Source organism: Cinclus cinclus, chromosome 22 (assembly GCF_963662255.1).
Source record: "Cinclus cinclus chromosome 22, bCinCin1.1, whole genome shotgun sequence".
Taxonomy (NCBI): domain Eukaryota; kingdom Metazoa; phylum Chordata; class Aves; order Passeriformes; family Cinclidae; genus Cinclus; species Cinclus cinclus.
In genome coordinates, this window is record NC_085067.1 from 3207228 (window position 1) to 3230097 (window position 22870).

At 56.0% G+C, this 22870-nt stretch overlaps 3 protein-coding genes across 3 annotated transcripts; 2 read left to right on the forward strand and 1 right to left on the reverse strand.

Moving 5' to 3' along the window:
• Window positions 1-1188: 1188 nt before the first annotated feature.
• On the forward strand, window positions 1189-9663 carry LOC134052597 (multidrug and toxin extrusion protein 2-like). The gene is made up of 17 exons (XM_062507133.1): window positions 1189-1284; window positions 3096-3197; window positions 3670-3738; window positions 4077-4225; window positions 4370-4412; window positions 5027-5071; window positions 5444-5541; window positions 5788-5885; window positions 6192-6305; window positions 6501-6568; window positions 6824-6932; window positions 7318-7393; window positions 7694-7763; window positions 8306-8438; window positions 8710-8804; window positions 9034-9115; window positions 9428-9663. Exons 1-17 carry the CDS (start codon window positions 1189-1191, stop codon window positions 9661-9663), a joined length of 1683 nt encoding a protein of 560 aa, XP_062363117.1.
• A 1835-nt stretch (window positions 9664-11498) lies between these two features.
• Window positions 11499-16809, forward strand: LOC134052580 (multidrug and toxin extrusion protein 1-like). The gene is made up of 17 exons (XM_062507112.1): window positions 11499-11657; window positions 11745-11846; window positions 12018-12086; window positions 12348-12496; window positions 12586-12628; window positions 12725-12769; window positions 13116-13213; window positions 13364-13461; window positions 13975-14088; window positions 14176-14243; window positions 14514-14622; window positions 14758-14833; window positions 14912-14981; window positions 15276-15408; window positions 15704-15798; window positions 16115-16259; window positions 16598-16809. The coding sequence occupies exons 1-17, from the start codon at window positions 11499-11501 to the stop codon at window positions 16807-16809; spliced, it is 1785 nt and encodes a 594-aa protein (XP_062363096.1).
• Window positions 16810-17752: 943 nt separating this feature from the next.
• Window positions 17753-22760, reverse strand: LOC134052422 (aldehyde dehydrogenase family 3 member A2-like). The gene is made up of 11 exons (XM_062506855.1): window positions 22346-22760; window positions 21546-21712; window positions 21130-21361; window positions 20957-21042; window positions 20660-20868; window positions 20391-20508; window positions 20138-20279; window positions 19812-19978; window positions 19178-19277; window positions 18290-18525; window positions 17753-18150 (listed from the first exon to the last, which is right to left on the reverse strand). Exons 1-11 carry the CDS (start codon window positions 22422-22424, stop codon window positions 18124-18126), a joined length of 1563 nt encoding a protein of 520 aa, XP_062362839.1. The 5' UTR covers window positions 22425-22760; the 3' UTR covers window positions 17753-18123.
• Between the last annotated feature and the right edge of the window lie 110 nt (window positions 22761-22870).

Sequence of the window (22870 nt, forward strand, 5' to 3'; positions counted from 1 at the left end):
CTTTTCCCAAAACCACTTCTGTTTCTTCAGAGCTGCCTCTGCAGCACCATCATGCACCCACTGGCCACAGGAGAGGAGGGGAAAATCATTGAGGGGAGCACTCTTTTTGTCTGGAAATACCCTGATTTCATCAAGGCATATAAAATCAGAAAGACTGTGATTCACCACTACTACTATGCAATTTTTCATGATGTCACATCATATTTGAAGGGGCAGGGGATAAGTGAAACATTAACAAGACATTACATTTCAGGCTGGTGACACAGCTATAAGGCACCAGGGCAGCATTTAAACAGCTGGAAAAACGAGACCCACTTTCCACTGTAATTTTCCATGCATTAGCAATAGGTTTGGTTACAGCTTCTTGGTTACAACTACCTGCACTTAGGTAAAATTTCACCCAGCCTCTGACCCAAAACAAATCTGGGTAAACAGAACCATTCCAACCTCCTCACCCTGCCAGCCGCACCACTGGGCACCGGCCTGCTGGGTGGCAATCCCTGGATCAGGGACAATCCCTGCTCAGGAGGTGCTGCTGAGTGGATGGAGGAGAAGGAGAGGCTGCTCAGAGCCGGCTGCCCTCCATTGTTCTCATGATGCTGATGGCAGAGGGGACATTCTTTTGCTCAGATGTCCTGTTCCTGCCTTTCACAGCACCTCTGTTAGGGAGCCCACCTCACAGACAGCACCTAGGGGGTCCTAAACCATGGTTTAGGGGGTTCCCCAGTCCATAACCACCACGTGGGGATCTCTGGACCTCTGGTGACCCCCTGATCAACACGTGTCTCCTCAGGGGATCCCCACCCCTGATCCGATGTGCAGGAGAGCTCCAGATGTCAGTGAACAAACAGGAGGAGGTCCCCTTCTCTTTGCACAGCAGATCCCCAAACCACCAACACCAAAAGGGGATCCCCAACCCCGCCAAAAAACCCCCGCGATGGGCTCTGGCTCCGGCCAACACGGAGAATCCCCAGCTACCGACACGGGAGTCCCGCTCCCGTTCGGCGGAGCGTCCCAGCCCTGACCCGGCGCACGGAGCTTCCCGTGCCGAGCCGTGCCGAGCCGTATCGAGCCATACCGAGCCATACCGAGCCGTTCCGCCCCGCCCACAGCCCCTCGGCCCCGGGGGCGGAGGCGACCGGGCCGTGCCCATAAGCGGGCGGGGGCGGCGCGGGCGGTACCGGAGCGATGGCGGCAGCGCGGTGCCTGCGGGGCGCCCGGCGCCTCCTGCCCGCGGGGGCACGGCACGAGTGCTTCGAGCTGGCCCGGCTGGCGGGGCCCGTGGTGAGACTCTAGGCGGGGTGAGACTGGGAGGGACGCGGGGGACACGGGACCGCGTCCCAGGGTGGGGGGGATGTAGCCGGGCAGCGCTCGCCGGGCGTTCCGGGATGCTCAGGAGGGAGAATTCGGGCCTTGCTGGTCCCGTGCTGCAGGGTTTCGGCTGCCTCCAGCCTCTGGGCACGGCTCTGCCAGACCGGGAATGTGCCTCCCGGCCGCGCCGGGGCCACAGCGCGGTCCCTCCGCCACTCTACATGCCCGGCTTGGCTCCCGGATCCTTATTCTTTGCCCCCGGCGCTCTTGCTGTTGCCCAGCGTGGTCCCTGCAGCGTGGCTGTAGAAGAGCAGTGGTGGGCTCGGGGATGGGGGACTAAACTGTTAAACTGCTCTGTGAAATCACGCCTGAGCCCTGGCACTGCCACTGCCGCTCACACCTTGGGTGACAATTGAGTCACTCTGCTTAGTGCTCGGCTGGCCCTTCCAGCGGGCTCTGTGTCAGCCCTTTGGCTCCTGAAATCCTCCCCGGACTGGAACTGCTGTTTTCCATTTGTCTGGACCCTGTGGAGGAAAATGGACCCTTTGGTAGCTGGCACAGACAGTGCTGAGCACGTTTTGCAGATGCTTCCACAAAGGGTAACCATGCAGCACAGCCCTGGTCTTAATCACTCACGTGTGAAATTTTGCACTTTTAGTCTTCTGCTATATCTGGTAAATAAGTACCAACTGTTAAGCTTCTCAGAGGCATCCTCCCTGACATCAAATCCCTGACCTGCCATGTTCAGTCAGCAGAGGAAGTCTAGACTAGTTTGTTTCTGTAGCTGAACACATCAAGCCCTCCCAGTCTCCTCAACCATCCTGCCTACAGCACAGCCTGCTCCTCCACGTCCACAGACACCTCAAACCCAATCCTACGGCTGTCCTTTAATGATCACTTCATGATAAACGCCGTGCTGGGATGATGCTGGAGGTACAGACCCGTCCTGTGGGGATTACTCACAGCAGTAGGTCGAACATGCCTGGGCATGGCAGCAGGACTGCTTCTGTAGGCAGCAGTGGGAGGTCTGCAGAGGAGAAGGGATTGTTCTGCTCTTCCTCTGACCCCTCAGAGCTAGTTTTCCAGCAGCTCTGGGCTCTTGTCTTTCCAACTGCTGTGTGGGAAGGAGCGTGAACAGCTCCTGGACATGGTTTCCAGTTGTGCCCAGTCCTCAGTGGGTATAAATGTCCCTTACTCCTGCCATCTGTTTGAAGCTGTGCCATGACTCTGTGCCCTGAATGCCTGTAAGGGGGATGTCCTCTTGCCAAGGGAAAACGACGTGTGGAGTGCAATCTCTGCTGCAGCATTGTTACACACTGCTGGCAAGGACCACGCATGCTGGCCTTGGTGTCTCTCCAGGAGCAGAGGATGTTGTGGTTTTGGAGGATGGTTTTCCACAGACACACACAGATGTGGAAAAGCACTGGGATGTTTTATTTTCCCAGTCTTCATCCTGGGAAAGTGGATTTCTAGTGAAGCCTCTCTTAAATGGGGTCATCTGGCAGATTGCCTGTGTAACACCAAAATATCACAGGGCAGGTAGATGTTAGATTTGAAATACAAAGCTACTAAGAGCCTGGTTAAGTCCTGGAGTTGCCTCCCCTGCCCAGCAGTGTTGGCAAGCAGGGACAGGTTCCCAGGACCTCAGCAGAACCCTGGCCTCGAGGCATGGACAGAAACATGAGGAAACCTGAGTGTTCATAGTCCATCTCCTGGGGGAGGGACAGTGTTCCACATGCCCTAACAGGTCCTCCTCTCACCATCTCCTTCTCCTCTCATCCTAGTTCTTTGCCCAGCTGCTGGGGTTCCTGATCAGTGTGGTCAGCTCCATCTTCTGTGGCCACCTGGGGAAAGCTGAGCTGGATGCTGTGACCCTGGCTGTGTCCGTACGTATTGCTCCAGTCCCCCCTGGATTTAAAACATATTATGTGTCAACAAAAAAAAAAAAGGAACTAAAAAAAACCAGACCTGTAGGAATGTATATGTGAGGGCCCTGGTTTTTTTTTTTTCTTCTTTTTTCTTTTTTTATTTTTTTGCCCTGAGCACAGTCAGGAGAGGGGAGCTGAGCACTGAGTGCCTGTGCCAGTGCAAGGTCAGCACTTGAGAGCCTCTGGCCAGCTCCCTGAACCCACCAGCCCTGGGCATGTAGCCAGGACAAGCACCATTTCTTGTGGTGCTTCAGATCTTCACCCCTTGCTAGAAGATCCTTTTCCCCACTGTTTAGTTAACGAGATTGTGTTGTACTGAGAAACAGAGAAGGACTGGAAAACTTCCCAAAAAACTTGTAGCAGAACTGTCTCCCCACCCAGCTGGGAGGGAGGCAGTGCTGTGGGCCAGGTTCCCCTGTCTCTCCTCCAGGTTATCAACGTGACAGGGATCTCCATCGGTTCTGGCTTAGCCTCAGCATGTGACACACTGATGACCCAGGTCAGTAGCATCCCCCCCTTTCCTGTGCCTGGGGGTGTTTGCTGGTGGTGTGTCCCCTCCTGTGCAGTGTGATCAGGGCACAAAGGGCAGGGCCGTGGCAGCTGCCAGACAGAACAGGGTTGCAAACACTCTGTCTGGAGCCTGCTGCTTCCCCAAAGAGCCCTGGGTCATGCCTGAGTGCCAGGGGATTTGCAATCTGCAAATTACACGCAACCAGCCTGATATTTATATCTGCAAGGCATGGCAAAGGCATTTAATTGTCCTGTTGTTGCCCTGAGTGTTTCCCCAGCCCCTCTGGCTCCCTGTGATGCCCACCTTGATCCTCTCTCCTGACCCAGACATATGGCAGCAAGAACCTGAAGCAGGTGGGCACCATCCTGCAGCGGGGCATCCTCATCCTGCTGCTGTTCTGCTTCCCTTGCTGGGCTCTCTTCATCAACACTGAGAGGATCCTCCTGCTCATCCGACAGGACCCTGAGGTCTCCAGGTCAGGGGTGAGATCCAGCCCTTCTGGATCAGGCATTTGCCATGGAGTGTTGAAATCAAGGCTCTCTGGAACTTGAGTGCAGCGCTGTTTGGCTTGGCTCTTGCTTTGCTGTATCATTAACTGAGGAAACAACTCTCTTTCCAGGTTAACTCAGCTCTACGTGATGATCTTTATTCCAGCACTTCCTGTAAGTCTCTGCTAAAGCTTTTAGAAGCTCTTTATCCCTTGACACTAGAGATAGGAGGGAGGGCCTTTGCTGTTTGGCTCACAGGGCAGGTTTAGGGTTTTACAATGCGCCCCTTGACCTTGTGCCTTACCAGATGTGCACAGGCCAGCAGCTGCTGGACCAGCAAACAGGGAATCTGTCATCTTCCTGTGCAAAAGCTTTTGCTGTGGCCATGTAACTTGTGATGGACACTGAAACCAGGGCCTTCAAGCTCACTCTTAGCCCCAAGATAAAGGCTGGAGCTGTTCCCACACTCACAGCTGCTGGGCTTTGCCTCCTCTGAGGCAGGAACCAGTGACTCTGTGGGGTAAGGCTCTGTAGGTTTATCCTTTCTTCCAAGCTTTCTAGGCTTTCCATGATGATGAGGAAACACTGGAGATTTCCCATTTGGAGAATGATCTGTCTTCCCAATGGGAATGGGATGTGCTTTCTGTCACTCTTGGTTTTGGGTGCTGGCTTCAGCTGGAGCACAGGGGTTTTGGAAGAAGGTGGAGAGGGGATGATCTCTCAGTGTTCAGTGGTCACTTGGCTGTTGAACCACAGTGTGGCAATGAACTGAATCCTGACTTTTGCAGGCGGCGTTTCTGTTCCAGCTGCTGACAAGATATTTACTGAGTCAGGTATTGTATAATTAGCCAGCTTCTGGCCATAGAATAAAGGTATCCCCAGGAACATGGGTCTAAGTTCACCCTGTTCTGGGGAGAGCTGGGCTGAGGAACGTGTGATGAGCCAGCCCTGGCTGGGTTCATGGGAATCACTCTTAGCTGGCTCCATTTCCTTCTTCCCAACCCTGTGTTTTATGGGTTGCACCAGCTCCTGAGCTCTGCTTTGTCGCCTTCTGCATGTCTCACACAGCCCAGCCTCACCTGGAACCTGAGCTGCCTTCTTGGCTTTCTCCTTGGGCTTTGCAGGAGGTCTCCCTTGTGTTCACTGGATGGGGCTTGGGCTGTGTTTTGGGGAAGCAAATTCCAAAGTTCCTCCTTGGCTTCCAGGAAATCATTATGCCTCAGGTGGTGACAGGGATTGCAGCCAACATCCTCAATGCGGCCATGAACGCCTTCCTCCTCTATGCTTTGAAGCTGGGCATGGTGTAAGTGTGGGCAGAACTGGGGACAGTCTCTCCCTGGGTGCAGGGCTTTGCTCAGGGCATGAGGGGGTTCCCTGTGTGCCCAGTTCTGCCACCCGCTCCTTCCAGCCCCTAGCCTGCAAAGCTGAGGCTGGAGGGGTCTGTCCCATATCTGCAGCAAGGTTGTTGTGGGTGCTCTGGGGTCTGTCCTGCTGTGGCTGAGGAGGTGGGCAAGGATGTCACTTGTAACCTGCCTGTCTTTCTCCTCAGGGGCTCTGCCTGGGCTAACATGGTTTCTCAGTACACCCAGGTCATCCTCCTCATCCTCTACATGTGGTGGAAGAAGATCCATGTGAAGACCTGGGGAGGTAGTGTTCTATCCTAATCCCTCAGAATACCAGTGTCTGGTGCTGGGAATTTGGCATTGTGACTAAGGGATTGCCATCCCCTCACAGTGGAAAGATGCTGTAGCCATGTCCTCAAGGCCTTTACTGTAGCTCCAAACACATTCTTGTCAAATATTCTGTCTCAGGAATGCAGCGTGGCACAGCAACAATCCTGGGCTGATGTCCTGTGAGCTGCAGGGGTGGTTGTCCTCAGAGAGTGGATGTGGCTCCCCTTTAGGGGAGCAGATGGATAACAAATGTTCATTCTGCTTCACCTCCTCCTGTCAGGCTGGAGCAGGGAGTGCCTCGTGGACTGGGGCTCCTTCATCTGGCTGGCAGTGCCTGGCATGGTCATGCTGTGTATTGAGTGGTGGACCTTTGAGATTGGGAGCTTCTTGGCTGGTGAGTCCAAATCTTCTTTACCCTCTGATTCCTGGTGGCTGCTGCTTGAGCGTGTCCCCAGAACCCCCCTGCCAGCAGCAGCAGCCTCCTCACCTACAGGGCTGGGTTTGCAGCACACTGCAGGTGTTCCCATCTATTCCATGGGGACGGATGCCTCCTTTTCAGCCAGTGAAGGAGGTGGCAAATCTTTTCCAGGGCTGATCAGTGTGGTGGAGCTGGGTGCACAATCTGTCATCTACGAGCTTGCCTGTGTTGCATACATGGTAAGGGCTGGGGCTGTGAAAGCCCAAACGGCCTAGGAGGAACCCCAAAACAGTGGCCTTGTGGATCAGTGCTGAGGTGGGAAGCAGGGGCTGGTGCCAGGCAGGTGATGCCTCTCAAGCCTGCACATCCAGGGTGTGCTGCAGATGGAAAATCCCTTCACTGCAGCAATGCCATTTTGTCCCAGATTCCCCACTGGGGAAGAAGAAAATCACTGCAGGCTCTGCTGTCACCTCCTCTTGTCTCCTGCTTCTCAGGTGCCTCTGGGCATCAGCGTGGCTGCGAGTGTCAGAGTGGGGAATGCCTTGGGAGCAGGGAATGTGGAGCAAGCCAAGACCTCCTGCATCACTGCACTGCTGTGCACAGGTCAGTGCAGTCCTGCAGAGCAGAATAAAGGGCAATTATCAGTAAATGGTTCCATTTCCCTCCCCCAAAGCTGGGCACCTCCCATAGGAACCCAGTCCCACTTGTTTGGACCCTTTGGGCAAGGCAAGGTCCTGACTGATCTTTTCTGTTATGAGCCTGGTGTAAAGGCTTTGATAATTAAAAATGCAGCTTAGTGTTCTGTCCTCGCACTCTAGAGGGTAGAGGGAATATCTAGGGAGAGGAAAACACACTTGTCCTCTGCTGCAGTATCATTTGAGGTCAGCAAAGTCCAGTCCCCACCACATGGAGCCCCTGAGGTCTGGGCCTGGGTCAGGAGCAGGTTGTGCTGCCCTTGAAACAATTTAACTATTCCTTTTTCTTTCAGGAGTTTTTGCTGTGGTGGTTGCAGCATTACTGGGGAGCCTAAGGGACGTGGTGGGATACATCTTCACCAGTGACACGTGGGTTAACAGCTTTTTTTAAGTATTATTGCCCTCTTGGAGGGTGTTATTTATACCCCAGAAGCTGCTGACAGATAAGAGTTCATAAACCCCTGTCTGGCAAACGTTCTTCAAAGGTTCCTCCCCATTTCCCAGCATCCCTGGGCAGCACAGCTGCTTCTCACACTGGAACACTACCATGGTAGCAGGCTGGGATCAGGGAACTGGGATCAGCCTATGTGCTTGAATGAAGAAGATATGTAAGAACCACAGCCCAGATGGTGCTGCTTCCCCTGATCAGTCCATCCATCTTCCCAACAGGGAGATTGTCAGCTTGGTGTCCAAAGTGATGCTCATCTTCGGTCCATTCCATTTGCTGGATGCAACAGCAGTGAGTATTCTCGCACATGGAGTGATTCCTCTCTGCAGCTTGGGTTGCAAAACTGCCTGAAGCCCACTCTGGACCTCTTAAAACGATCCAGAGAAGCAAACTGAGAACCTGTCAAAGTAACTGCTTGTGTTACCTGTAACACCTCAGTGCCCCCCGTGCATTGCTGCAGACATCCCAGTTTTTCCTCCTCTTTTCCCCTGGCCAAGGCTCTAGCTTTTTACTGGTTTATCAAAGCAACACAAGTGAGCAGCTGTGTCTTCAGAGATACCAGCTTCTCCCAGCACACTGGGATACTCAATAGACAGTACTTTTGGCCTGTTTCCTCCTGTCATGTCCTGGGGGAGGCACCTGGGGAAGCTCTTTGCGATCTGCTCGGTGTCTGTGTTGGCAGCTGGAGCGCGACGAGCCCCACACCACATGCTCCAGAATGTGGCTTTGCTCCCTCTTGGCTTGATGGGACAGTGCTGTAGGTTCCCCTGTCCTCAGGGCTGTGCCATACCCAAGAGTCACCTGGCAGTGACCCCTGTTCCCACTCTCCTCAGGCAACGTGTGGCGGGGTGCTGCGGGGCACGGGCAGGCAGAAGCTGGGTGCCATCGCCAACGCCGTCGGATATTACACCATCGGCTTCCCCATCGGCATCTCCCTGATGTTTGCAGCCAAGATGGGGGTGTTAGGTACGTGTGCCCTCCATGAGCTGTGTCGAGCAAAGGCTCAGCCCTGGAACTCGTGCCCAGATCTTCCTTTGGATCAGTGAGGTTGGATTGCACGCTGCTGTGTTTGGGACTGGCACCGAGTGTGTCCCAGTAAATCCAGGCTTACTCCAAGCTTCCCCAGGAGCTGTTTCCTTGAAAGTTCTTGGGCTGAAGTCCTTGGGCATTCTGGCAGTGACTGGCAAAGGCGGGTTTTCCTCAAGCCCTCCCTGAAGTAACTTCCCAACTGCTGCAGGTCTGTGGGTTGGAATGATCGTTTGCATCTCCGTGCAAGCCTTTTCCTTCTTGGCTTTTGTCATCCGAATGGATTGGAGAAAAGCTGCAGAGGAGGTGAGAATTGTGCTTATCTCTGGTAATTCTTGAAAGGTGCCGAGTTAACTCCTGTTTCAGTACAGCACTACAGCCCTCTGGGAGGTGGCAGAAGTGAACTGGGGCCTGTCCTTCTGTAGCAGAGGAGCAGTTTGGTACTGAGAATGCTTGTCTTGGGAGAGTGGAGGGTTTTTTGGGCTGGGCAGGACACCCTTGCCCTGAGAAGAGCAACTCTTCCCTGTGTTTTTAGGCTCAAGTCCGAGCTGGAATGAAAGAACAAGTGGAAGATGTGAACTCCAATGGCACAGCTGCTAACAAAACATCTGCTGTGGGTATGTAGCTGGACCTGACACCAGGCAGGGAGCCCAAGTTCCTCACCCAATCCCTTCCTTTCCTTCCCAATTATGGCAACCATATCTGTCCTGCAGTCTCAAATAGCTGGAAAGAGAATAGTTCCTGGTGCTGGCCCTGGGCCAGTGACACTTCTCCTTCACTGAGTAATGGGGTGCAGCTTGCAGCTGTGTCAGAGTGTCCCCTAACCTTGGGAAAGGACCCTGAGGGCTATCACAGGTGCTTGTGCAGCATCAGCCTGGAAGCCCCTGGCTGGACAGCTCAGCCTCCCTGCAGCACTCTGTGTCCCACAGGTTACACCTCCCTTGACACCAACACTGGGGACACCGCGGTCCTGCCCGAGAGCATCGTGATGGATGAGAGGGAGCCTGACCACGAGCTCAGCACACAGGAGGAGCCTGTTGTTGTCCCTGTTCTTCCCCCTGTGCCATGGAGGGCCGTGATCCTCCGCCGTGTGCTGGCTGCTGCTGCTGCCATCGCTGTCCTGCTGGTGGGAATCCTGGTTCGGCTCCTGACTGGCAATGGCTAAAGCCAGGGACACTGGGGAACTGTGCATGGAGCAGGAGGGCACTTGGCAACGTCCCAGAGGAGGGTGTGGGGAAGGAATTCCCCCACAGTGCCTTACAAAAAGTCCCTTGGCACAGTTTCTGGTTAACTCACAGTGTTTTATCCCACACGCAGAGTTCTTCAAGGGGGTGAGGATGTGGCACCTGGGGAAAAAAAAAAAAAAAGTGCTTGAGAGCTGGTTCCTCTCCTGCCCTGCTCTGGGATGTCACTTATGAGAGGTGGGAGTGGATCCTGGGGCTGACCTGGGAAGGAGGCAAGGTCCTGCTGCTGTGTCCTGCTCTCTGTGACCACTGGACCGTGTCATTTGCTTGTGGCAGAGGCTCCTGCTGGCCACAGCATGTTTCCTCACACACCAGCCTGTACCAGCATCTTGGGGTGGAAAATCCCACTTGCAGCATTGTGGCAGCACAGACCAAGATGGATTTTGCTGGAAGGTGTCTGACTGCTGTTGGGGGCTGGCTGCTACCCAGCTGACCCTGCTCTCCCTCTGCAGGGCAGGCACAGGGCCTAAAGCAACTCTTCTTTGCACTTTTGTAAGGTGGGATTTTGATACAATAAAGTTTTCTGAGTAAATGTTAGGCTGTTTAATATGGTGTGAGCGTGACCCAGGTCATTGTGCTGTTAAGGGGAAAGATTCTGGGTCTGGTCCTGGCCCTGAGGCTGGCTCCAGACACAGTGTTATCACTCTTTCAAAGCAAGATTTGTTGTTGTCAGGGTTGTTGAGCACGGTGGAAGAGGGAGGTGGTGTTGCTCAGAGCTACAGCGCCATCAAAGAACTGCCCTATGTCATAATGCAAAGAGCCCAGCACTGCGTCCCCCTGGGCCTGTCCCAGGCTCTTACCTGCAGCTGAGTGACTGTGACATGTCAGCTGCTGGGCCCTGGGCACTCAATACTTCACATGGATGTGCGGCACCTCCCTGTCACCCCACAGCTCTCCCGGTGCTGGTGGCCTATGAATGAAAAAAAGTGACACAAACAAGCTTGAAGCTACCACCATACCCAACACCAGCAGGAGGATGTGGCAGACTCTGCCCTGCTCAGAATCCCGGTAGGTTTGGGATGGGAGCGAGGAGGGAGCAGGAAGGTGTGTCACTCTGTGCCACAAGTTATCCCAGCCCACCGCCCACTCCGTGCAGGTGGGGTGGGCACTGGGCAGCATCTCCCCTCCCTGCCGGGCCAAGGACACTACGCTCGGCTTGGGGGAGCGGTGCCAGTGAAACCCGACACGGCGGGGCTGGAGCCAAAGGGGGGGGCTGGAGCCAAAGTGGGGGACTGGAGCCAAAGGGGCCGGCTGGAGCCAAAGGGGCCGGCTGGAGCCAAAGGGGCCGGCTGGAGCCAAAGGGGCCGGCTGGAGCCAAAGGGGCCGGCTGGTGTTGGCCACTGCGATGGGACTGAGCGAGCCACTGGCGGCAGCGCACAGCCCCAGCCACCCCGCACCGCCTCTGCGAGGGGAGGACGAACCTCCAGCCCACCGGAGCTGTGGTTGAGCAGGTGAGGTAGGAGGGTGCACAGGGTGGATTTAGGATGGCTCAGCCCCTAAGGCTGGCTCAGGACAGGCAGCGAGCGGCTCGAACGCTGCGTCCGGGCTGCGCTGAGCTGCCAGGACCCTCGCTGGGCTCCGGCTCTCCGTGCCCTGCCCTGACCCACTGCCCACGCTTCCCATGGCCAGCCCAGCCCCGGGGGACATCGCCCAGCCCCGGCTGAAGTTCAGCCCCGCGTGGTTACACATTGCTCGCCCCGACCGGGTTTAACAGAGCGCGGAGGAAGGGGCTCCTTCCACTCCCCAGCAGGGCAGCATGAAGACGGAGAGCTTCCCCGAGGAGAATGGCTTCGCGGAGGGAAAAGCCGCTGGCCAAGGCAACCTCGCACCCGGGAGCTGTCAGAAGAAACGCCGCTGGATTCCCGAAAATTTCTGGGAGGACGTGAGGCAGCTGCTGGTGCTGGCGGGGCCGCTGGTAAGGAGCCGGGAGCAGAGATTTCCCCCCAGCACAAGCACCTCTGGTCACCTCCATCCCTAACCTTCAGCTCTCCTCCATGCTTAGATCCTTATCCAGCTGCTGATCTTCCTGATCCACCTTGTCAGCTCCATATTCTGTGGCCACTTGGGCAAGGTTGAGCTGGCCTCTGTCACGCTGGCCATCGCTGTAAGCATTCCCGGGGCCGGGCACCAGCTCCCTCCCTGCTGACACGGGGATCAGATGTGGCAGGGGAAAAGGACAGAGGAGACTTCAGACTCCCACTTTTCCTTTCAGCCCCTCTTCCTTACCAAAAGACTTAAATGCTCATCTTCACGCCTTGTTTTTTTTAACTCCCAGGTTATAAACGTCACTGCCATCTCTGTAGGTTACGGTTTGACTTCAGCATGTGACACCTTGATATCACAGGTGGGTAGGACATGCTGGCACCTGTCCTGGGGACACAGGGGGTTTCCAGCATCAGCTGATGATGCCCAGGCACCACACAGAGCCCTGGCTGCTCCTGCGAGCTGGGGAAGCCTATCCCCAGGTAACAATCCCATAACGAGGAGATCTGTGCTCCAACCCTTTCCCAGGAGGTTTTCAGGGTGGTCAGAGCTGCTCCATGCTCTTCAGGGCCCCCTTTCCCCCAGCACCAGCTGATTTCACTGCTGTCCTCTCACCATGCAGACCTATGGCAGCAAGAACCTGCTGCGCGTGGGGGTGATCCTGCAGCGTGCCACCATCATCATCCTCCTCTGCTGCTTCCCTTGCTGCGCCATCCTCATCAACGTCGAGCAGTTGATGCTGGTCATACGGCAGGATCCCGAGGTCTCCAGGTTGGGTGGTCCCCTCATCCCTCCTCAGTGTGGAGGGGCTGAGAGGAAAGTGGCCATGGCCTCCCTGACCCCCGCTCTGTGTGCCCCAGGCTGACCCAGAACTATGTGAATGCATTTCTGCCTGCCCTCCCGGTGAGTCCTGGATGCCACCTGCACTGCACGTGGGGACAGGCTGTCCCCATCCTACAGAACAGCACTGGTTCATCTCATCCAAAATTTCCTTTGCAGGTGGTTTTTCTGTATAACCTGGAGACAAGATACCTGCAGAACCAGGTGGGTCCCAAAGTCCTCACAGCCACCCTGGCTCAGGGCTCCCTTCCACAGTGCATCCAATGGTTTCCATGCTTGCTGTTCCCAGTGACAAAGTGCCCAGGTGCCCCAAAACAGCTCTGACCTTGTAGATCACCCCATTCCACAGCCAGCTGTATCCATCCGCCTCCCTTCATGGTTTCCCACATCAGGGATTTACCTCCATCACACTCTTTTTCCAAGCAGGCGACATCATTGGAGGTTTGGGGTTTTTTTTCTGGGAAAGGCACTGAGACTGGGACTGGGGGCAACCTTCACACCTGCCTTCCAAAACCTTTGTGAAGACCCCCCCATCTCCTCCTCTTTGCAGATGATCATGTGGCCCTTGGTGCTGAGTGGGGTCATCGGCAACGTCGTCAACGTGGTTGCAAACTACATCCTCCTCTACGTGTTCCACCTGGGCGTTATGTGAGTAGCACCTGTGTCCCTGGAGAGGAAAATAGGGCACCTGGCAATGGCAAGGGGACACTGAGGTCACAGGGGTACAGCAGGATGTCTTTTTGCACCCTGAGGGAGGCATAAGCAGGATGCCAATGACCTTTCTCCCTTCCTCTGCAGGGGCTCTGCCTGGGCCAACACCATTGCTCAGTATTCACAAACCATTTTCTTGTTCGTGTACATCATAGGCAGGAAACTCCACGTGAGCACCTGGGGAGGTAAGGGCATCTCCCCTGCTCCCTCTGCTTCCTGCTTTACCCAGGAGTGCCCGTAAAACTTCTATCAGGTATTCTGGAGAGAAGAGGAATTCTCCTCATCCTGATGGTGGAATATTAACCCCAGCCTGAGGTGCCCCGGGTACCACAGTGCTGCTTCAGTGGCAGCTCGTCATGCACCACTGCTGCCAGAGCTGTGTGATCAGCACTAAACATTAATTCTGCAGAAATGAAACTTTCTGCTGAGGCTTTGGAAGGTTCAGCCCCAAAGCTGGATAAGCACAAAAGTAAGCAGAAGGCTGTCCTTAGACACAGCTCCAGGAGGGATGGGCTGAGGGTTGTGCTGCTCTGTGACCCATGGAACAGCAGCAGAGGGAGGTTCTGTGCTGCTGGAGATCCTGTGGAGCTTCTGGCTCTGAGAAGAGGAATGGCACCTCCAGCTGCCCCAGGTGCTGTGCGGGATGTAACACGTGGCCAGTCTGGTCATCCATCAGGTGTTCTTGCTCCTCTCCACAGGCTGGTCCTCCGAGTGCCTGCTGGAGTGGGACAGCTTCACCTCCCTGGCTATCCCCAGCATGCTCATGATGTGCATTGAGTGGTGGACCTACGAGATCGGGAGCTTCTTGATAGGTCAGTGGAGAGGGGAGCTGCCAGGTCATGGCCAGGCTTGACCCAGAGCAGCACCCACAGCCAGTGCTGACCCCTCCTGTCCCACAGGCCTGCTGAGTGTTGTCGAGCTCTCCGTCCAGTCCATCATCTATGAGGTGTCTGTTGTGGCTTTCATGGTAAGTTGTGGCTTTCATGGTAAGGGCTGGGTTTTCACTGCAGACCAGGGCTCCATGGGGGCTGTCCCGAGACAGGCACACAGCAAAAATCATCTCCAGCAAATCCCCATCTTCCCCCTCTTCACTCGAGTCTCTCCCTGCTCCTGCCTATCCCTCCTTACGGAGATGCTTTAAACCAAGTCCTGAACTCCATCCTATTCCCTGCTGGGTGGTTATCCCCCTGTCACTGTGACAGCCCCGTTGTCAGACACGTGAGCCCTGTGGTTGCAGATCCCCCTGGGGCTGGGCACAGCTGCCAGTGTGCAGGTGGGCAACGCGCTGGGTGCCGGCGACGTGGAGGCAGCCAAGAGATCCTCCAGCACCAGCCTGATCTGCACAGGTCAGCCCACAACAGCCTGGAAAGCCTTTTCCTGCCCTCCTTGCCATGGAGCAGGGAGTGTTTGCAGTGCTCTGCCTGTCTCTTCTCCCCCTGCTCTCCAGCCAGGCTGGGCTCAGCTCTGTGCTGTGCTTTCAGGAGTGTTCTCCGTTATTGTGGGGTCCATTTTAGCTGCCACAAAGAACGTGCTGGGACACATCTTCACCAAGGACAGGTGAGTGCTCCCAGCTCCTGGCCTTGGTGTGTGGAGGTCACTTCCCAAAAGTGATCCTTGGCTTTCCTCCATCCCCAGGGAAATCATTGACTTGGTGGCGTGGGTCATGCCTATCTACGTTGTCTTTCACTTGTTTGAAGCCATGACTGTAAGTCCCAGGGAGTGCTGCTGTTCTCCATGGGGAACCTTGGTGCTCAGCAGCAGTTTCATGGATCAGGCAGTCGAGGGTCCCTCAGGCTGCAGCTGAGCACCAGTGCCCACACCAGGACCCTGCAAAGCTCCTGGATTCAACCCCTAGAAAACACTGAGTGTATAAAAGGATGGTGACCTACAGGACTGGGCAGGGACCCAGAAATAATGGGCAGAGGCAGGGAGCTGGGTCATCTCCTGAATTCGGTGGAGGTGATGCTCCCTGCCCCAGCCCTTGTCCCTCTCCTGGCAGGGTGCCTGCAGTGGGGTGCTCAGAGGCATCGGGAAGCAGAAATTTGGTGCCATCCTCAACGCCGTGAGTTACTACGGTGTGGGCATGCCCCTGGCAGCTGTGCTGCTCTTTGTGGCCAAGATCGGCGTCATAGGTACTGACCCCTGGGCACTGCACCCCCAAACCCCCCATGGGCAGGTGCAGCTCCACCGGGGGCTCACCCCAACCCTTGTGCCTGGCTCTGTCCCCCCTCTGACCTCCCTGGGCACACCGGGGTGGGCTGGGTTGGCTCCTGCAGCTGCTGGGAGCTTTTACTGGGAAATAAGTAACCCCAAAGCAGGCACCCGTGTCTATCCCGTGTCCCCACTGACCTGGGTACCATTCCCTTTCTGGACCTGCTGTCCTGAGATGTTGGGCTGGCTCTGGCTGATGCCGTGTGCCCTCTGCAGGCCTGTGGGTCGCAATGCTCGTCTGTGTCTTCATCCTCTGCACCTGCTTCATCACCTACATCTCCCGTGTGGACTGGGAGAAGGCAGCCAAGGAGGTAATCCAGGCACTGACAGCACATCACTGCACTAGATAGGTCCTCAGTGCCCTGCTGGGATGAGACAGGCTCCATCTCATGTCCAGTGCTGTCCTTGTATTCAGCTTCCTCCTGCACAAGCACTCAGTGGCCTCAAGGTTTCCCCCTGCACCTTGTTTGGGGACACAAAGCTCAGAGCAGATGGGGGTGACCCAGGCTGCTTCAGCCCCGAGCATCACCTTGTGCCACAACAGCACCCGGGAGACCCCAAGAAAGGCAACACAGCTTTGCTCTTTGGTGGGAATTCCCAACTAAACCCAGCACATTCCCTCCCCAGGCTCAGCGCCGTGCAGGAGTGACCCAGCTGCCACCACCAGAGCTGCCAAGCCTGGGCCCTGAACCCTCCTGCAAGGATCTGGATGTGGGACCAGCCCCCCAGCCCCACACTTACCTCCCTGCCAGGGCGGTGCTGGGGTCTGTTGGTAAGGCAGGGGCCAGGCTCTGCGTTGCAGGGAGGGGTTGGATTCAGGAAGAGTCCCAAAATGTTCACAAAAGCCAGGGAAAAGCCCACAAAATGGGGGAGAGGGGGTCATGCTGGTGACACCCTCAGTTACTGGGAAAGCAGTTATTACACGTGTAGGCTTGGGAGGGTGACAGTGGGACAACCTAGCAGACACCTGGACCTGCCTCTGGAGGCAGAACCTGGTTGAGATCCCCATGCTCTGGGCTGCTCCTAAGGTGCCTTCAGTCCTGTGCCAAAACCCTGCCCAGAAACCCCTCAATCCCCCCACAAACCCCTCAAGCCCCGTTCTCCTTGCAGCGGGAATAGAAGCGCAGAACGACGTTGTGCTCACGGGCATCACCAAGACAGAGGGAGCCACGTACCAGCTGGAGCTGCAGGAGGTCACCTCTGCTCCGGCCACCCCCGTGGTCACCAAGCAGCTGATCCTCCGCCGTGTGCTGGCAGTGGCTGCAGCTGTCACCATACTCGTGCTTGGCATTGCCATAAAGTTGATCACCAGGAAAGACTGACTCGCACCAGGGACTTTGGGGACTTGTTTTTGGGGTGAAAGCCTTTCTTGAGGGACAGGCGTACAAAGCACGGACCAGTCAGCAAGAAAATGGAGCCCACGCCTGTCCCCCAGGTGCCAAAGGGTCTCTGTCAGTGTTCGGCAGTGTTTGTGCAGATATTGATTGGGAATGGGCCCTGAGGATGCTCTGGCACCCAAAATGCTGCTCTGCGCTGCCTGACACACACTGAATGTGTGGTGGACCCACAGCCCATGCTGCCACCACCCCCTGGAGCTGAGCACAGCCCAGCTCCCCCCGCTGCTCCATGACAAATGCCCAATAAAGAATAAAACTGGCTGGACTGGGGCTGGCTCCTTGAGGTGGAGGCTGAGGGCAGGGCTGTGGCCAGAACAGGGAACATCCACACGTGGGTCTTGCCCTGTCCCGGGTGGTCTTCACAGTAAAACAAGGGTTTTATTCAGCAAGGTCAAGCTAAGCTCTCAGTTACATGTCTGGAGGTAAAAGATTATTACTAAACTAATTACCTTTGAAATTCAGTTACAGAGGAGGTGGCTGTGGCTGCTCTGCCACTCCAGCCAAGGATGCCCCAGACCTGGGACTCCAGATGCAGCAGTGCCCCTGTCTTTGCCTCAGTAGCCCCAAATGCTGCAGCACAACAGTCCCCGGCACTTCTCAAGCCCTTGGGACAGCATGGCCGCAGCTCAGGTGGCTTTTGTCACCACCTCGGGTGGCTAAAGGTGATTTCCCTGCAAGGATCATCACCCATTCAGTCACGAGCCCCTTCAAGGATGAGATGCTGCAGGTTCTTTGAGGCTCCTTCCCTCTGCTCTGGGGACAAGCAGCCTGGACTGTCCCCTGCAGTGAGACCCTCATTTCCCAGGTGTGATGAGCATTTCCCTGCTGTGATGAGCAGCTTCCTCTGGGGATCAGGTGAGGTGTTACATAGATGACAGGCTCACTAAGGACTGGCTTTGTTTAGATACCTTTGTGACAAACACTCCCACGTTCCCAGGACTTTTCAGAGGAGCTACTGTTTACAAAGCAGGGTGGATGCTGTTTCCTTCCATCTGCCAGTCACTGCTCAGGCATGACCACAGCCTAGGTCTGGGTAGATTCCTGTTACACCAGGAGCTGGAACCTTTAACTTGGGGTGTCTCTGCTTTAGGTGCCCTTTTTTTTTTTTTTTTTTTTTTTTTTTTGGTGTTCTACCTCCTCAGTGCATTGTCTGCCTTGGAAGAAATGAAATTGCAGTAAGGAAAAGTTCAGCAGAAGGACTGCAGGGAGCAAGCAGTGGGTCCAAGGGCTGGCTGCTCATCAGCCCTCTCGCTGGGGACACAGCATCTGGAAAGGCACAGAAACAGGGATGAGTCCTCCAGGGAGGGAGAGGAGCTCAAAGGAACAGGGTGATGAAGGCTGAGGGGTCTCAGGGGACAGAGCTGGGAGCACACACTCACAGGGACGGCAGAGACCCAAAGCTTACCTTTGCCACCACAGCTTTCAGAGCTGCCAGCAGGGCTGAGACAAACTGTGCCACTCTGCTCTTGTGACAGTGCTTCAGGAGGAGGAGTTTGGCCAAATGCATCATCTCCATGCTGCCAGGTGGGTACCTCAGCTTGTTGACAACCTCCCACCTCAGGTCCTTGATCAGGCAGGCGCGGCGGTGCGAGAAGGTCTCGAAGCTGAACCTGCCGTGGTAGGCTCCCATCCCACTGTGACCTGAGGGACACAGCCAGGCAGATCACACCAGGCACAGGGACACTCAAACACAACTTGGCAGCCCCCAGGACACAGGGAAAGTTGGTCATGCTGCTTCTCAGGGCAGAGGAGCAAAGAGCAGCTGTTTTAACTTCGCAGAAATCAGCGAGGACCTGCTCACTGCCTTGAAACTGCTGCTTGTGTGAACCCACCCTTAAAATGTTAATGACGCCACTTCTCTCCTCCCAGGGCCAGCCTTGCTTTTCCCAGAAAATTCTCATGGGGTCAGGAACAGGAGGAGCTGGTCCTATGATTTCAGGGAGTAGGACATGAGGAGGACACTTGGCAGCACCCAAGACCTCAGCCCCCTGCTCACAGCCAGAGGGTCTCTGCCACAGGAGCCTGACAGCAGCTGTGGAAAGTCAACCAGGCCACAGAAAAATTCATCCCACACCCCAGAACAGGAGACCCAGAGCTCACTTACATTCCAAGGGTTTCTCCTTTTTTACTGGGAGCCCAACTAATGAGCCTTTTTACAAAGCAACCCACCCCAGAAAATTACATTAACAAGGAAATGCAGCTGGAAGCTCCTAAATTGCCAAATGGGCACCACAGCTCCGGGGTGAGAGGCTGCTGATCGAATGCAGGTGCATGGGCTGGAGCAGGGACTCACCTACGCCGCCGAAGGGCAGGTCTGGGACCACGGAGTGCATGATGACATCGTTGGCTGTCGTGCCACCACTGGAGGTCTCTGCTATCACCCGTCTGATCAGCTACCCACAATGGGAGAGGGCACAGCACAAATCAGGATGGGACACAACACCACGTACTGGGGCAGGGAGGGCTCAAGATGATGCTTCCATCTCCCTTTGTGGGGGGCACAGGCTGTGCCTTATTCCATGAGAGAGGCCAGTTTACACCACTAAAGCACAGGATCTGCCCAGCTGGAACAGCCACAAAATGAAAAGGCTTCATGTCAGCCCCGGGTGATCCACAGCCCTCCCACCCAAATTGCCTGGGGCTGTTGTTCCAGGGCAAAGCCTTGACCTGAATTCCTGAGCTGGCACAACAGAGCCTGGAAATGGGGGCAGGAGACAGGGCAGGAGGAAGCACCCACCTGTGTGGGTGGAGATGTACAAACCGAGAGCCCTTCAGCAGCTCTGGGGACTCTCATGGACCCCAAATGCTGCCATTTACATGGAGAAGGAGCTGACACAGGCCCTGCAGAAAGCTGTGTCTGGGATCAGCCATGTTCAGGATCCAGCTGGGCAGAGACACTTCCATGAAGGAGCACAGCCCAGACCCACCTGCTTGTTGTTGGAAAAAACATACAGGGCAAGGGGCTTCTCCCGACTGTTGATGAACTCAATGGCCTCCTCCACACTCTTCACAGTCACAATGGGCAGCACTGGGCCAAAGATTTCCTCCTCCATCACCTTGGACTCCGGGGAAACATCCGTGAGGATGGTTGGTGCTGCAGCAAACAGGAGAATGAGAGAACAGCACGAGCAGGACACAGACCTGGCCCACCCCAGATCCTTGGTCTGTTCAACATATCCCAAGTAAGGCACAGACAAACAGACCCTAAAAGCACCCACCACCACCTCCCCTCCACAGCAGCTGCCAGGAGCACCTATGAAGCAGGAGGCCTCATCAGTCTCTCCTCCATGAGCAATTTTCTGCCCTTCCAGCAGGCCCTTGACCCTCTTGAAGTGGCGCTGGTTGACAATCCTTTCATAGTCTGGAGACGACTTCACGTCTTCCCCGTAGAATTCCTGACAAAAGGCACAGCAGAAACAAAAGCGCTCAGCACACCTTCCAACAGCCACAGCTCCAGGAAATCACACCTGAGACACCTCCCACAGAACAAAGTACTCTCCCCTCACCTTCAGAGTGGCCTTGATGTTCTCCACCACCTTGCTCTGGATGGATGGGTCACACAGGATGTAGTCTGGGGCGATGCAGGTTTGCCCACAGTTCATGTACTTGCCCCACGTTATCCGCCTGTGATAAGGGACAAGGGGACATGCTTTCTCCATGCTCAGTCCCTTCCACAGCCCTCAGCCCAGCTGGCAGCACCTGAACTGGGGGTGCTGGCCCAGAGATCTCCCCCTGCTCCAGTGCTGAGGGCCCATCAAGGGTGCAACAAGCTGACCTGCAGGCGACAGCCAGGTCACAGTCCTTGTCGATGTAGCAGGGGCTCTTCCCCCCCAGCTCCAGGGTGACAGGGGTCAGGTGCTTGGCAGCTGCTGCCATCACAATTTTGCCCACTGCAGAGCTGCCAGTGTAGAGGATGTGATCAAATCTCTGGGTCAGCAGCTCGGTTGTCTCAGGAACTCCTCCAGTGACCACGGCATACAGATCCTGCAGGGCGGGGCTGTCAGGGTTATCCCAACCCAGAGCATCACTGTGACACAGAGAAACCTGGGGACCAACACAGGGCCGCACTCACCTTGTCCAGGTACTGTGGGAGGAGCTCGGCCACCAGCCGAGCCGTGTTCTCGCTGACCTCTGAGGGCTTCACCACCACGGCATTGCCTGCAGGGCACACACAGCACGGACACTGAGCTCCCACATCCTCCCCCAGCCCCAGCCACACCCCACAAGGCTCTGCTGGATCCCCACCTGCTGCGATGGCCCCGATCAGGGGCTGCATGACCAGCACAAAGGGGTAGTTCCAGGCCCCGATGACCAGCACCACGCCCAGGGGCTCGTAGCCGATGTACGCCTCGTCCCTCAGGGTCAGCAGGTCTTTTTTCACAGGATGAGGGGCTGCCCAGGATGGCAGCTTCTCCATGGTCAGGGCCAGCTCCCTCAGAACACCCAGGATCTCATGGCTGTAAGCACTGGGCCCACTCTGTAACAACAGAGAGTTTGGGGAAGGGATGGAGAAAGCACCCACCTCCCCCTGCCACTGTAGCACCCCAGAGAGTCAGAGCCATCCCATTCCACAGTGAGGGACGTGACAAAAACCATTTGTCACTGCAGAGTCAGCCCTTGGCCTTCCTGCTTCGTTCAGGGTTACCCCCGACAACTCAGACCTTGTTCAGATCCGCCTTGAGCGCTGCCAGGATCTCCTTCTCCTTCTCCTGCACCATCCTCTCCAGGGCCTTCAGCTGCTGCATCCTGAACTCCAGCGGGCGGCTCCGGCCCGAGTTGAAGGCGGCCCTCGCCCTCCCCACGATCTGCTGCATCCTCTCCATGGCTGCTGAGGAGACACGGGTGACACCCAGCTCACCACAGGGCCACTGAGGGCTGCTCAGCCCTGGGAACACCAACATGAGGTGTCACTCCCTGGGCAAGGCTGGGAAATGTTGTCCTTTTTGGAGAGGAGCTGCCGCTCTCACGCTGAGCATCCAAGCCCTGCTCCACCTGCACAGGGCACCTCTCGGAGCAATCTGGGGTTTGCTGGTTGCTCCTGTTCTGAGGGTGCTGTCTCTAAACCTCAAACCCACCAGCCACTCCACCCTCTGCTCACAGGGATGCTCCCAAGGAGTCAAAACACAGAGGTGACCGTGGTCTGGGTGGGCAGCCAGCTGGAAGCAGAGCTGCATGCCCGGAGCCAGCCTGCAGCCATCTTCCCCATAACCTTGAGACGCTCACACGTCTTCACAGAAACACAAAACACTGCAGAGATTTCACCCTGCTTCCCAGAAGCAGCATTTCACTCTTTAGCCAAGAGCAGAGATCTGATCCTGCATCCCTGCCCAACCCATCAAGACACCAAGATCCCCTTGCAGTGATTAAATCCTGCCCTTCCCAACCCACTGCCACAGCTGTGTGACACAGCCCCAGAAAACAAGTGACTTACTAAAAAAAAAAAAAAAAAAAGGAGAAAAGCAAGTTACCTTCAGAGAAGGTTCTCTCTCCACCAGCCTCCTGTGGCAAGTGCAAGCAGGCACAAGCCCTTCCCCTGCCATGGCTGGGGGCGATCCCTCCTCCCACGGGAGTGCTGGCCCTGGCCCAGGGCTCTTGCTGGGTACAAGATGCCCTTTACCCAACTCCAACCTGGGCTGTGGAGCCCTGGATGGCTGATTCCAGCCAGGGCAGTGACTCAGACCCAGTGTGGGATGGCAGGGGCCCACGTGCCACAGCCGACAACGCTGACTGGGGATCTAAAAAACCCAACCAGGCAGGTAGCAGGCAATCCAGGCATGGATTTGAAAGGGGTGGAAAATAGGCCAGTTCCTCTACTGGCTTGTCCCACTCCCTGCCTGGCTCCAGGGAGAATTTTCCATGCCCAACAGAGCTCCAGGGGAACCTTCCCAAGGTGCCAAGGACAGCTCACAGCACATGTGTGCTACTCAGCCAAGCCACGGCCAGAGCTGGGACCAGCAGAGCAGGATTCCTCAGGAGACTGCAAGGA